General features: G+C 55.9%; 1 protein-coding gene across 2 annotated transcripts in view; it reads left to right on the top strand.

The window, feature by feature from the left end:
• The first annotated feature begins 9,391 nt into the window (after positions 1–9,391).
• EPHB2 (EPH receptor B2) overlaps positions 9,392–15,116 on the top strand; it is a 135,327-nt gene continuing 129,602 nt past the window's right edge. For both annotated transcript variants that reach the window (XM_066981888.1, XM_066981887.1), the window contains exon 1: positions 9,392–9,619. In XM_066981888.1, the coding sequence (XP_066837989.1) occupies positions 9,535–9,619 (85 nt within the window). In that variant the 5' untranslated portion in view covers positions 9,392–9,534. The remainder of the gene's footprint in view (positions 9,620–15,116) is intronic.

Here is a 15,116-nt window from a genome sequence, read left to right as displayed (position 1 = left end):
ATTCTGTGACGCGAAAGTGTCCTGAAGACCAGGTCACTGCAAAGCCAGCATGTCACCTTTGCGTTCCCTTTGCATGTGCATCCCCTCTGTTCTTGTGGCGGGTGGCATCGAGGCCCAGCTGCTCCGCACCGTGGCAAGCAGGCAGTGCTGCTGCAATGCAGAGGACAGATGGAGGAGCTGGCTGGGCCCTCCGCAGCCGATGGACAGAGCACAGTGTTGGTAAATGCAGGTGCAGCAGGGCTTGTTGCTCCAAAGGCAAACAAAGCGGGCAGATGATAAATCTGCCTTCAAGGCCAGTCCTAAAGTTGTTCATCTACAGCACTTCTGACACTGCCGAAGGGTCACGGCTGAGGGGAAAGGGAGGTACGTAGCCCAGGCCCTAACACCTCTTCTCCCTGGGGAGCAGATGCGTCCGCTAACACTGCTTGGCATAATCCACCAAATCTTTTCTCGGGGCCATTTCTTCAGCAAACTTTGGTATTTCAGGGCTCTGGAGTCTGTTCCCAGTAGATCACTTGTACTCTGCAGGCTAAAAGTCGCTGTTTGTGTCTGCTCCAAACGCGCCCCTTGTCATCAGACTCCCCCTTTGGCCCGAGGAAAGGGAACACACGCAGCAATGTAGTGCAGCTGTAGCAGCACATGCAGACTTATTTTTGTGGTTGTATTTCCCAAGTTTCTCCTTGATCCTGACCCTAGGACAGTTTCGTTCTCTGAAGTCATTCCTGGAAGTTGGGGACAATAGTGATACTAGTTGTTGTTTTTACTAGCAGCTGGATCTGCCCTTGAGGCCACCCCATGAAGAACTTGTGATGCTCTATACACTTAACACCTCCGTAGCTGGAACATCCTCTTACAGAACACAGTTTTGCTTGTCTGAAAAGGAAAATCCCGTTTGACCAAAGAGCAACACAGATCACTTACCTTGGTGACATCTGAACAGACAGTCCTGGAAATAGACTCCAAATTAAAAAACAGTTGAAAAGAAGTATCTGTCCTCCCAGGTAAATCAGGAGCTGCTCTATTTCCTCTCTAACATGCCTGCTGAGTAATGTATTTAGCACAGAGCCAGCCCAACACACCCCTGCCGTCCTGCCCCAAGTTTGGAGGACTCTGCGGTTGCTCTGCCTCCAGGGGATGGAGCAGCCACCCGCCCCTGCTTCTGCTCCTTTGCTCCAGCACCCTGCACTCGCTGACCTCTTGAAGCCCACAGCCCAGCACCTGTGCAGCAGCTCTGGCTCTTGGTACCCACAGCTCTCCAGACAAAATGCAAAGTATCTCAAGAAAGCAAAAGAGCAAAGAGCCGTTTTAATTAAAATCAAATTAAAGGCCTATCTGATAGCAGCCTGGAGATGAGTAATGGGATACAGCAGCCTTTGTCTCATGAGCTGAGCTCGGAGCAAATGGGGCTAGCAGCCAGGCAGTGGGGGCGTGCTGCAAGGCCCCATCCACCCGCTGGTGCCACACTGGTGCTGGGGAGCATCTGCAGCTGCTCAGCCTGGAGGTTGGGGTAGTCCGTGGTGCAAACCTGCTGCATCCACAGCATCTCCCATGGGCCCAGGAAGGGTTTTAATCACAGAAAGGAGACAATCTGGGGCTACATGAACCCTGAGAGATCTGTACTGAAGACTTCCCAACTCTTCATTTCCATGGATTTCCCGGTGTGTTATATATACCCGGATCCTTGTTTCAAGAACTTGCCCCGTCTCCACTTGAATCCCCATGAGTTCCTTGTGTCCACAGCATCCTCTGCAAAGGAGTTCCACAGTTCACCTTCCACCCAGGTGGAGAGTTACCTCCCTCTGAACACCAGTCCTTTCTAATCTGACCCTGAACCTCATGCAGGTTTCATTTGACAACCTTGGCTTGCTTACAAGAAAAGACAGCAGCCAGCTTGTTGCTGTGTGTGTGAGGTTGTCATTGTTTTCCCCATGTGCATTGTTTATCCTTTGTCTCCTCCCTGTTTGTCCCTGTTCCTGTCACTTTGGGGCTGTTGAAAAGTATGGGTCCCAGTCCAGACCCTGCAGGACTTCTCCACTTGCATCCCCTACTGCTTGCTCCAACTCCCTGCTGCTCTCTCTGAACCAGTTAAAAAGACAAGGAGCTTTCATTGTACTGCCTGGTTGCTTATTTTCCTTAAAAATACTTTTGGCAAGAGACTTAATGACTTAAAAGACTTTGGAAACTCCAGCAGCTGACATGCACACTGACCTGCATGTGCTTGGCCTCTCTGAACCACCCCAAGGGGTTGTGAAGCAGGACTCCCCTTTGCAGAAGCCCTATAGTATCTTCCCTAGCAGTTAGCACTTAACCAAGTGTCTTCACCTCTGTCCATTATTACAACCTCTGTCTTGTACAAGCTTCAGGCTGCAGTTCTTTAGTTCCTCGTGCCTTCCCGGGACTTCTCACAAAGGCTGGCATCATGCTAGCCACCACAGCATCCCTCAGGACACCTGTTCCTCACACTTTTCTTGGGTGAAGCAGGGGCCAGCATCCCCGTGTGCTCACAGCAGTCCCCCGAGGGCACATTCAAGGAGCAGAAGTTTCTCAGAGACCAGTCAGGATGCTGATGCCAACCGGCCAAGGGGGTCTCAGCAGCTGTAAGTTCCAGGCCCAGCGTGGAAAAAAGCGATGTGCCTCCTCCATCAGCAACGTTGAAGGGCTCAGTGAGAGGATGGGGAGCGTGCCATGACCCTCCTGAGCATCGCAGCCCACCGGGTGTGTGGCAGGGACCCGTGCAGCAGCCTCTCTACCAGCTCTGCTCCATCCCAGTGGAGCCGTGGCAGCGTGTCAAGGGGAGGGGAGTCCCCCGAGTGCTGTTTTGCTGGTGGATCCCTCATGTCACCAGGGCAGCGACCCAAAGAGCAGATGGATGGGCTGTTCCAGGGGCAGCCGTGCTCCATCCGTCTTTGCTAATTGGGCAGTGTTTCCTCTTGCTCCTTGCCAGATCCATCTCCTGTTGGCGGACAAACGCAGAGCAGGTATCTGCTCCTGTGCCGTGGCCAACACTTCTTGAGTCTGCAGGGATGCCTCCTCTCCCTCTGCCCTGAACGGACCCCCTCATCCCTGCATTTTCAATGTGAGCCCCTGACTCTCTTTCCTCGAGGACGTGCTCTGCCTCCCCGCCGCCTCCACCGTGCTGGCCCAACACGAACACCGCGCTGCACTGCTGTGCTGTGTGCTTCTCCTCACCTTCATCTCCCAGGGCCAGAGCTGTCCCTGAGTAGGAGTGGATTAACTCATCACTAGAGCTTATTGCTCTGATGTGTCTTACAAGAAAAAAAAAAAAAAAAGAGTAAGCAAGTTAAGTGTTAGAATGAAAAGCGTGCACATAAATTTGCCAGGGAACAAGGGCACCCAGCAGCTCTCTCGCTTGCAGGACTTGCTCCAGCTCCGTCACATTTCAGCCAAAACCTTACGGAGTGGATATTCCTGCAGCCAAAGAGAAAATGTGAGATGCCTGTTATACAACATGCGGCGCTGCTCCTCCTCGCGCCTGACCTTTTGTCTGCAGACCTTGGAGGGCTTTTGTCTGCACACCACACCGCTTGTTCCGTGCTGCTGCCTCACCGTTAGGTTGCTCCTCTTTGGAAAGATCCAGGCAACCCGTTTCTTTTCCATCTTCCTGCTGTGAAAGATGTGGCTGCCTCCTTCAGGTCCGTGCTTTTATAGTAATCACCTCTTAGGAGAAAAGAGCCATTTCACAACATGCCAGTGTCTTTGATCCTATATGTGATTTTTCATCAACCTATGATGTCTCAGGGCACGGGAGAATTTTGCTCATGAAAGCCTTGAGCATAACACATAACACTGCATTTTTTTTCATAGTGTTCATAAGCATTTGCAAAACTCCTACTTTTAACACTGACAATGACAAAAAACAGGTAGTTTTCTCCCCAGTTTCCTATTAAATGCCATTTCAGCATTTTCAATTTCAAGGATGCCACCCTGTAATTTTACAGTATTAAACAGAGACCCGAGTTTGACTTTCCAGCTTTTCTAGTTTCCTTCAAACGACTCTAAAGCTATTTTCCAGAAGAATTCTGGACTGTGGTTGCCCTGCCACAGAATAGCACGGGTTACCTCCTTTACTTTTACAAATCTGTAAAAATTACAGCAATTAAATGGTGCATCCTTTTAGGTCATTTCCTCCATCAATATGCAATGCCTGCCAGTTTTTTTTTTTTTTTTTTATCAGAGATTAACTACTGGGCAGTTTTGTTCACTAACATAGCTATTTCTGGCTAACTGTAAAATAATCAAGGGCTGAAAAGAAAATATTTTCCAGAATACAAAAACTACCTTCTGCCAATCATGACTCATGGTTGTAAAATCTTCTGGATTAGATTTACATACATAACATTATATTCTGGCGATTGCTCCACCCATTCTTTGCTGTATATTACAATCCATTTTTTATTTATATATTTTTAAAAACTTAAAGTAATAACGTATAATCTTGATCACCGAATTTCTCTACATTCCGGGAAATTAGGGGTTCCTTGTTAATTCTATGCTTTTATTTAAATTGGCCTTCTTTTTATCTATTTTTTTTTCTTTCTATCTCTGTAAAATCCTACTCATTTATGATGCCCCCTTTTCCAAGAAGACTTGACATATTTGCAGCCCTAAAGGAGCTTTATTTTTCCAAAAGTTTCTTTTAACTCTGCGGCCAGTTAACATGCAACCACAATCAGATCATTTCTGCAATACCTAACCTGAGCTTTACCTGCCTGTGTTTGTCTCTGACTGTCATAATTTGGTGTCAAATTAGCTGTTGAACAAAATATCCAAATCTTCTGCCCAATTCTAGATTTCTAAATCTGTTTTAAATGCTTCAAAAGTGCCTCTTCTCTTTAATTTGTTCCCATGGATACCATTCAAAAGTTACATTCATTTTAGGAGTGCAATGCTCTTCAAATCTTTAGTGCAATCTACCAGTTGACTTTTGCTTCCTAATTTAGCTCAAGGCTCTAAAAATCTAAGACTTCAGATATTGCAACGGCAACAAAAATAAAGCTACCTTTCACTCCTCGCTCCTCTCTGCAGCCACACTTGTCTCCCTGAAGAGATAAAATCCTTGCCTGAAGCTTTTCTAGGGCTCTGCAGCATTCCCGGGGGTCCTGGCACAGGGCGATGTTTGCGTGACCCGTGCCATCCACCTGCCTTCCTCCTCTCTGCTTCTCTGTCTCAGCCCCACTTCTGGCTCCAGGTAGCATCAAAGCGCACGGCACGCGCGAATCTTTCATTTACCGGCGGAGGAGCTCAGAAATGCTGGAGGAAAAGAGCTGAAGGGGAGCGGGAGCTGCTGCTCCCTCCGTTAGCTCCCCCGGCAGGACCCTGTAACAAGCTGAACGGGTCGAGCAAGGCAGGCTCCGAGTGTCACATTTCAGCACGAGCCACCCAGGGCCAGGTATCTATCTGCACAAAGCGTAAGGGGATGCAAGAAGCCTTATCTTGATTCAGCTCTGCACGGAGAAACCTCCCTCCCTGCAGCCCCAGCGGGGCGGGGGTGGCGGCGCTTTGCAGGCCGGCCACCTCCTTCGGCTTGGTGGCTGTAGCCCACTAAATCTGGGGGAAAAAAGTGGCCTGCTCCGGGAGAAGGATGGAGAGGGAAGGGGGTCTGAGCACCCTGAATAATGCCCCTTTCCCATACGGCTCAGGAAGTGGGGATCTTCCTCCCGGAGGTGCTGGGTAGCCCTGGAAGGCTGGAGCATCCCTGCTGCTCCCCGACCTCCTCCGCAGGGACCCGGCGTGGTTCTCCAGCAGCCTGCAGGGCACGGGGGTGAGGAGAAAAGGCAGAGAAGGACAGAGGGGGGCTCTGCTCGGGATCTTGTGGCAGGCTACGGCCACGTCCCTCTGTGGGGTCTCTTGCTGGTCACGCGCCCTTGACCGAGGCTAGGAAAAAATGCTATTGGGAACAGTTCCTGCATCCCTGCTGAGCTGGGGAACATTAAGTAGGTGATAATAAGTGGCCCCTGAGCAGGAGGGCCTGCTCTCCTTTGGATAGTGCTGCCCAAGACAATTTATCATTCAGACATAGTATTAGGGGAAAAAGGGTTAAACGCTGCCCAGCCTCCCCGACCAGCAGTGACTTGGGTTATCTGCAGCATGGCTGCAGGGCTACATGGTGCCTGTACATGTTCGGGGATCAAGAGTTAAGTGTTTAAATGATAAGTGATATCTTAAAAACATAAGTTTAGCAATGAGTCTTTGCCGACAATACTACACTATTAGTTAATAGGCAGAATTAACTTACTGGCCTGGGGCCAAGCCCGTCACAGCCAGAGCCAGAACAGCTGAAGCTGCTTTTCACTTGGGTTTTGCTTTTATGGGATTTGCTGCTGCGGGGAGACTCCAATTTCTGTAAAAATATGCTAGTGTTTTCCTCCTCCCAACCTGCCCCTGGAAGCTCAAGGCTCCGCAGAGCCCGAGGGACTCAGCCGGGAGCTGGAAAGCTTTCCTTTCGCATGCAGGGACATGAGCAAGGGTGCTGATTTCCCGCAGGGCGCCTCGCCACGGGCCCCGACCAGCTGCCTGCCTGCGCTCGGTGGGTCCTTACGGGCGGATTTACAGCTCCAAGTGCCACCAGGGGACTCGTTCCCCATCCTAATGAACATCTCTCTCCCTCTTTTGGGGGACTGAGCGTGATTAAGTAGTTCTGGGGGAAAGGGTTTCCCTGGAATTTGAGAGGAAGCTTCTCCTGGGTCCTCGCGGTGGCCAGGACTCCTTGGAAGGTGTCGCCTCTGGCCCTGGCACGGCCCCACTGAGCCTAGAGCCCACGCACGGCAGCTCCGCACCACCCATTGCACAGACACTGCTTCACTCGCAGGAGCACGGAGCAGGTTTGCTCCCAGCAAGCTGGCAGAGCAGAGGTGGATCCCAGCCTCCCACAGCGAGGCACATCGGTCACTGCAGCCACGAGGCCCTGCACGGTGCCCTGAAGAGCCCGCAGGACCTGCGATCGCCCTACCCAGCAGGACGGAGAGGGCTTCGCCTGCCCCATCACTTCCCTCAGCTCCTGCCGGTCGCCTGCTGCTGCACCTCTTTAACCTCGCAGGGAGAGACACGAAGCCACTTCCTCCAGGTGTGATGAGCCAAGGGCTTCATGTGCAAATACAACCTGTTCTTCCTGCACCAGGAGCTGTAATGAGTCACCATCAAACCCGTTCTAATGTCCTCTAGATGCCATCTCTTATGGCTCTGCCTGGGAACCAACGTGCAGTCGAAGCTGTCCCATTTCTGTTACCCCAGTGCCGCCGCTTTCCCAGACCAGGCTTCACCTAGCGCTCCTTGCAGCAGGGTTGAAGCGTCCCTGGGCAGTGCTGCGCGGGCATTAGACGGGTGCAGCCACCACCGGTATAACCAATAAACCCTGGTCCCAAGGTGGGAACAGCTGGCAGGTGGCGGTCAGCTCCACGTGGGCAGCAAGGAGGGCACAGCTCACGGCACGGCTGCCGAGGACAGCAGCGGGCATGCCAGTGCTCCCTGCTCCGTGACCAGCGTTTATGGAGGCCGCTGAAATGGACTTGGGGTGGAATGAGAGGAAGGGACATCGGAGGAGGTCTGGCATCCGTCGCCATGGGGTGGCATTTCATGGCATTTGCTAGTCCACTCGGAGCTGCTGGCTTGCTCGTGGGTTGCAGGACGGAGGGTGGAGGCTGGTGGCACCCCTTGTGCAGACAACAAACTCCCGAGAGACCTTGAGAGGCCATTCCATGAATGCCACGGGGATATGACAGTCGTTGAAGGCCCTTCCTGGGAGCAGAGAGAAGAAATGAGGTGAGACCAGAGCTCAACAGTTCATGAATGACTCTGAAGAGCATTTTCAGGGGACAAAAGAGACTCCAAAGAGTACATGTGAGCTTCAAAGTCACTGCAGCGGTCAGACAATAAATCTGTTCGGTCCAAAGTCCAGTCTCCAGGAGCAACAGTCTAAGGGGATGCTCAAAGAAGGAGCTGAAGAAGACAGAAGGCCTCCAGAAGAGAGAAGGCTCCTCTGGGACAAAACCCCCTCTGCCCCTGACAGCGCAGGCCTGGAGAGCTGTAAGAAAATCCTGAGGGTCTTGGACTCCAGGCTTGTGGGATCAGCTCTGGAGATCCGTGGTGGATTCTCAGGGACACACCTGCCTGGGGCATCGCACCGCACACCAGCCCTGGGACCAGGAGAGGTTGAGGTTATGGTCTGAAGAGTTTGGAAACAAACAGCCCATTTCCTACCTGATGGGAAACGTTGGGTGCTCCAGAGCCATGGGAGCCGAGGGGTGCACTACAGAGCCTGGGAGCAAACAACATGTGAGCAAACCCGGACAAGTCCCTGAAGACAACATGATGGAGCTGGCCCACAGAAATATCAGAAGGCCGCTGCGTTGACCTTGGTGCCAACCCATCCGATCGACCTCCAGCTGCAGGAGCTCCCAAAGGGGATCGGAGTTGGTCACACCGAGTTAGGGAAGGTCATTTTGGCTCATGCACATGCCTTTGGCCGACACCGTCAGACAGCCTTGACCTTTTCCAAACACAGCTGCAGTTGGCAGGAAATGAGTTACCTGGAACCGATCAAGGCAGGGAATTCAAGAGGTTCAAGCTTGGACATTTTGGTGAATCGGGTGCCTTTGGCTCACGAGGTCCCCCGTGGGCAGATTTGGCTTCCAGGCGCACGGGGAAGCTGGGGATGTCGTGTGTCGTGATGGAGACAGGGAGCTGGGCCTCAGCTCGCACCTTTACGGAAAGTCTCTCTTGCCCCAACCCGCTACGAGGGCTCGTGACCAGCCCTCAACTCCCCCAAACTCCAAACGGGGGAATCCCTGCTCGCGCCCCACCGGGGTCGCTGACCCCAGGGGGTCTCTGGGTCAAAGCCACCCCGAGCAAGCCGGTAACAAGCCACTGGATTTTGGCCGGCTCCGTTCCCCGTCCCTCCAGACGTGCTCCTTTCGCTGCCCGGGGGGGTGCGGGGGCCCGGCCCCGCGGGGGGCTCGGGGCGGGGGCCGGGCGGGGATGCCGATCCCGGCAGCAGCTCTGCGGAGCCCCGTGCTGCGGGCAGACCGGAGGAGAGTCGCATCCCCCCGGGGAGCTCCCTCCCTTCCAGCCCCCCCCCCTCCCCGCTTCCTCAGCGCTCGGTCAAACCCGCGAGGAAGATTTGGGCTGAAATCACGGCTTTCTCTGCATGATCGACAGCTCCGGGCCGAACCATCGGCGGGCAGGGGGAGCCGCCGCCCGCCTCGCCCCCCCCCCCGCCGCCCGGCCCCGCCGCCCCGCCGCTCCCCGCCGCCCCCGGCTCCGCCGCCCCCCACCCCCCCCCCCCCCGCCGCCCGCCGCCCCCGCCGGCAGCGCGGCGCCCCGGGGCGGGGCGGGGCGGCGCGGGGCCTCTCCCCCGCGAGCGGCGGCGGTGGCTCGGCCCGGCCGCGGCGGCGGGGCCGGCGGTGAGCTCCGTGCCCGCGGCCGTGCCCGCGCCGGCGGCGGCCCCAGCGAGGGGCTCGGCTCGGCTCTGAGCTCCGCCGCCGCCGCCTCCATGGAGCGCCGGCCGCGCCGCCTCTGATGCCCGGCCCGGCGCGCACCATGGGGCCGCTGTGGCTCTGCTGCCTGCCCCTCGCCTTGCTGCCCCTGCTCGCCGCCGTGGAAGGTAAGGGGGGTGGTGTGTGTGTGTGTGTGTTGGGGGGGGCATCGCGAGCTCCCCTCGCCGCCTTTATCTTGTCTCTTTTATTCCTTTTTTTTTTTTTTTTCCTATTTATTTATTTATTTTTTTTTCTTTCGGGAGGTGGCACTTCCCCCCCCCCCCCCCTCCCGCCGCACCCCTTCCGTGCCGCCGGAGGGGAGAGGCGAAGTTTCGGGGAAGTGCTGCCCCAGGTGGAGGTGCCGCAGCCGGGAGCCCGGTGCGGAGCTTCGTTGGGGGGGGGGTGGGGGGGGGAGCGCCCGGACCCTCCCGATGGCTGCGTGGCTTTCTCCTGCCCTTTTCTCCGCCATTCCCCTTTTTTTTTTTTTTTTGCCGAGGTGGGCATCCCTCGCCGGCACCTCCCCGGCTGCTCGCTGGGCCCCGCGGAGCCTCCCTCCCGGGGGACGCCCGGCTGCCCGCCCCGCCGCACCGTGCCCGCTGCCGGTGCCTGGGAGCGGCTCCGGGGCGCGCACGGCCAGGCCTCGGCCGGCATCCCGGAGCTGGGGGCCGGCTCCCCGCAGGCGGCTCCCCGGCTTTCCCGGCCTCCCCAGGAGGAACCGGGCTCCCCACCGACTTCCCCCCCCCCCCCCCTTCCCCGGTGCTGAGACAAAGCAGAGGCAGGCGGCAGGTGCGGACCTGGCGCGGGGTGGGTGCGCGGGGAAGGCGCTGGGCAGGAGCCCCCATCCCCCCGGCATCCCCCCATCCCCGGTTGGTTCTGGGCTGCGCCTCCGCTGCACCCCGGGAAGCACCGCGCCAGGCCGGGGGTGAGCGCGAGGTGTCGGGCCGGAGGCTGGGCCAGGCCCAGCGCGTGGCTGCCCTGCGTGGGAGACGGCCGCGTCGAAGCCGCCGAGGGGGGCTGCGGAGGACCCCCGGGGTTCGCTGGGTGCTCGCCGCTGGCCTCGGGCGCGGAGGCGGTGGGAGCCGTGCGGACGGTGTTCGTCGTCTGGAACGGGGATGAGGCACCATTTATTAAGTTGGAGTTTTGGGAGATGACTCATGGGTTGGCCAGCTATACGTCGTGATATTTACAATATGGGAGCTTGGCATAAATAGGACTATTTACGTTGCATCGGAGAGCGCTAGCCAGCTATGCTATTCAAATGAGCCTTGTATGGTTTTAATTATGGGGGGGGGGGGTGATGAGCGTGTTTGTGGGAGCATATGTGTCCACATGGGACGCGTGGCCCGATCAGCCGGCAGCACTGCCACTTACAACGGCGTTCGTGCTCAGCCAGCCGGGCCCGGGAGGGATCGGCCACGCCGAGGTGGTGCCGCTGACTGCGCATGGGGAGGGAGGCAGGTGCCCGTGCAGGGATGGGGCGACACGTCGGGGTGATGCCGGGCGGCGCGGGGCTTGTTCCCGGCCCTGGGGCTGCTGTGCGCTTGCTGGAAGACGTGAGGAGCACGGGTGGCCTTCCCACCTCCGTGGCGGGAGCTGGGTGCACGAGTGCTGGTTCCAAGGGATGGGGAGCGAGCACCTAGGGGCAAGGGGACAGTGAGTGCCGGCGGGAGGTTGCGCCCACCCTGGAGGGGATCGCTGTGAGGTGTGTTCCCGCAGAGGTGGGGATGCTCTGGGGAGAGGGCTGCTTTTGTGCTGGGCTCCAGCAGCCATCCCCATCCGGGGCTGAATGCCTTGTCTAAGGTTTGGGGGGGTTCCCCTCTGTGCCCTTGCTGTTGCCTTTGGCCAAGTTGCGTGTATCCTGGGGTTGTGGTTGCTTACAGCGCTGGTGTGGGCAACCAGCTACCATGTCCTGGCCTTTTTCTCCTTGCAAAGCCTTCTGAAGAGCTAGTGAGGCACAAGAGCACGGGATGCAGCCCCCGTGGTGCACCTCTGCTCCTTCCTTCCCTCTGGGAGCTGCTGCTTCAGGCAGTGGCTCATCCCGGTGTTCCTTGCCATGCATGGACGCGGTGTCCATCGGCATTTCCTAATGCTCTGGGCCCTGTTGGTGCAGGCAGACTGATGCGACGGTGCCCGATGGCCAAGGGGATGGTGGCTAGACCGTGCTGAGCACCTCCGCAGTGGCGATGCCCCCTGCATTGCTGTCACCGGCTCTGGCCCATTCCCCACTGTGTCCAGGGCCAAAATGGGGAGAGCAGGGCACATTCAGGGAAAAATGAGTTCTGGTTATTTGCCCAGGGAACCTGCCTCCTGAGTCCTGTTTTCAGCTCTGCTACAGAGCTTTTCTGTAATGCCGGTAATTTCACTTGTCTCCTCTGTGCCTCAGTTTTCCTAATTACAAGGCGTAAAATAATACAAGCGTCTCTCCCAAGGGAGCTGCGAGGTTTTGTTAATGAACATGACAAAGTGCTTTGGGATCCGTGGTTGAAAGTGCACTGAGAATACAGTCTTAGTCAGGGTATGTGTGTGTGTGGTGTTTATTTATCTACATGCTCTATATTTCTCTGTACACTATATATTCACTTGCATTTAACAAACCTTAATTAGAAACAAAGCCGATAGGGAAGGAAATATAAACAGGAGTGTGCATGAAAATTGGAAGTTGATTACTCACTGGCCAGCAGAATGCATGTCTCAGGCTCAGGAGGAAAGGCTGTTTGGTTAAAGAAGGCTCTGTTAAAAGGAAATGTGAAAAGAACGTAAAACATAAATCAGTATGGAAAACAGGGAGGTGGATGACAATGTACATAAAGCAGAGGTTAAGAATTGCATACAGTTGTTAAGGCAATTGCAAGGTAACATATCTGTGGCTGAGAAAGTTCAGGCTTATAAAAGGAAAGTTTTTTTTTTGTGTGTGTGTGTGTGTGTTTTTAAAGAAAGTCAAGAACAAAGGAGTCCTGGAAGGGTCTGGATCCCACACCAGTTGGTAACAGTACTGCTATCACTAACGGCTTCTCTTTGTGTTCCTGCTCACATATGCTGCTTGCATGGTGTGGCATATCTGGAGTAGTGATACTTCCAAGGTATTTGGGGGGGGGGGGGGTGTTGGAGCCAAGGATGGGAGTTATGTATTTCAAAATCAACAGCCTGGCTAACTCACATGCAAGAGAAAAAAAAATGAAGGCACTCTTCACCCCTTTGGAGTTAACTTTTCATAAACCTTGCAGTGCTGGCAAGTTTCCCGAGGGCTGGAGGAAAGCCAGCCGTGTACCAAAAAATGTGAAAGGAGAAACGGGATGGTCCTAATATCTACGAGGGCGCAGCTAGCCTGGGAGCTGCACAGAGGCCCCGGCAGCTGGGCCCACAGCGGGTTGGACCCGTGCGGGCTCTGCGGGATGGGCAGCGGCGGAGGGGGACTTGCCGCTGCCGCACCCCGTAGGGTTGCTGAGCATCCTCCCAGTCCTCTGCAGGGCTGTCGCTGCTCCAAGCCCAGCGTTGAGCCACGGGAGGCTGGTGCAGGAGGGCTGTATCCTCTCCTGGAGGCATACCTGGGGCGCACCGTGGCCAAGGGGCTGGGGGGAGCTGCATCTATGCACAGCTGCACGCTCCTGCGCCCGTCCTTTGAGCAAGCTGGAGATGGGACCTGCTTGTTTGCGTTTCATTTAATAACGTGTTGTAATGTACATAATATACATTATGTATTTATTGCATTGCATACGTGTGCATAATACGCTGCATGTTGTGTTTTATGTATGCGGTGGAATATGGTAGTGTTAAAGCACGGTCCTCTTTTTCACCCGCGTGGCCCAGGGGTGACTTGGTCGTGACCTGCTGCTGAGCACTTCTGCCGCCTCCCCCAGGCCCAGAGGCGGTGCAGGGAGGTGCCAATTAACACAGCGCTCAGCCTGTGCTTCGATTTATCTGGTGCTGTCGCTTCTTCTGCTTCCCGGTCTCAGTCGAGAAAGGCTTTGCCCACCTCTCCACGGCTATGGGCTGTGCCGGGGAAGCTGCCATGACCCAGTGCCCCAGGGTGGGGACATGTGCCCAGGCTGTGATGTGAGCGCAGGAGCTGTGCCGTGGTCCCAGTGATCCCACGTGCTTTTGGCTGCGCTGGGGCAACCTGGAGCAGCAGGTCCTGCCGTTCAAATGTGGGACCTGCAAGGCACACACGTGCGCCTCTCCCCAGGTGGGAAGCCCACGAGGAAAACCTGGGAGCTGTCACAGAACTGATCCGGATGACCTGTTCAAACCCGTGCTGTAAACGCTGTCCTGAGACTGGGCTGAAACCAAATGTTTGAAAAATTGGACTGGGGTGCAGAGCAGAGACCTTGGTTTTGGGTCAGTCCTCTGCTCTGACACAAGCCCCTGATGCTGCCTCCCTCTGGTTCCATTCCCTGGGTTAATTTTTGACGAGATTTATTTCTTGGGCACAACTGCCCTTGCCATTGTTGGGGCGGCCAGGGTGAGAACTCCTTTTGGAGACCAAATAATTCGGTGCCCAATTTAATATCCATGTAGCTGTAGCTGCGGTTGCAGCACCTAGCACATCTGCTTCTCTGCTTCTTGCAGGTGGGAACACTTGCTCCCGATCCCTGCTGTATTTCTAGATTCTCTGGCTGATACAAACCCAGGGTGTAGGTGCTGTAGGGAGATGCCGTGGGGACAGTGCACCTGGCCCATCGGCTCCTGGGGACACCCCAGGGAGCGACCAGGGGGGCAACGGGGATGTGGCTGTGCCTTGGAGAAGCGTCCGAGGGGTGTCGGTGATGCCACGCCGCGGCTGTCCCCCAGGGCTGGGAGCAGAGGTCCGCTTTGCTGATGTGCAGACGGGCGAAAGATCTGTCTGCACTGGTCGGTGGGTGGTTGCCGTTTGTGTACACATACCTGAACTGACTGAAAAGAGGGGTGGGCACCAGCATAGCTGGGAAACCTGCCTGAGAAGCTGGGTAAATACTCGATGCTGAGATACATCCCGGGCTCTCTGGTGAGTGAGGCTAAGCTCGAGTGCTTTTGTGCGAGTGCAGCCAGAGCGGTGATAAATGAGAGGCTGGGTCCGCTGCTCCTGCCCTGACATGTGGCCGGCTGCGCTGCACGCGTGTCTGAATGAGACCGTGGAGGTGGGACTTGTGCACGCACCTGTCTGGGAGCGGGCACGTGGTTCCCTCCTTGGAGAAAGTCGATTTTTACCAAGAAAAACCCAGTGAGATCCCACCCACTGGTTTCTGGTTTGCCGAGACACGAGTGCAAAGCACGGCTGCCCGTTCCCTGTGTGAAAAAACCCAGCGTGAAGGAAAGGGGATAGGTAGGAGGGAGATCCTCGAAGGCAAAAGTTCAGCGGTTAGATAAGGGGGTAAAGATGGGGCCTCCCATGATAACAGGCTGGCGAGCGCCCAGCGGCATGTGCAGGCGGGACCAGCAGCATCCCAGTGCCGTGCTGGGGGGGTCAGCGGGGAGGGCCGAGCCTCCTGGCACTCAGAGCAGGGATGCAGGGATGCGGCCTTCCTGGAGCCGAGAGGCAGCAGAGCCCCTGCCACAAGCGTGTGAGAAAGGAGAGGTGCCCCAGCGGCTTGCAGAGATACGGCAATACCGGTATCTTATATAGATGTCGCGTGTCTTGGGGACGTGCTG

This window comes from Anser cygnoides, chromosome 23 (assembly GCF_040182565.1).
Source record: "Anser cygnoides isolate HZ-2024a breed goose chromosome 23, Taihu_goose_T2T_genome, whole genome shotgun sequence".
NCBI lineage: Eukaryota > Metazoa > Chordata > Aves > Anseriformes > Anatidae > Anser > Anser cygnoides.
The sequence above is the reverse complement of the archived record's forward strand: the minus strand, read 5'-3'. Positions and strand labels throughout refer to the sequence as shown.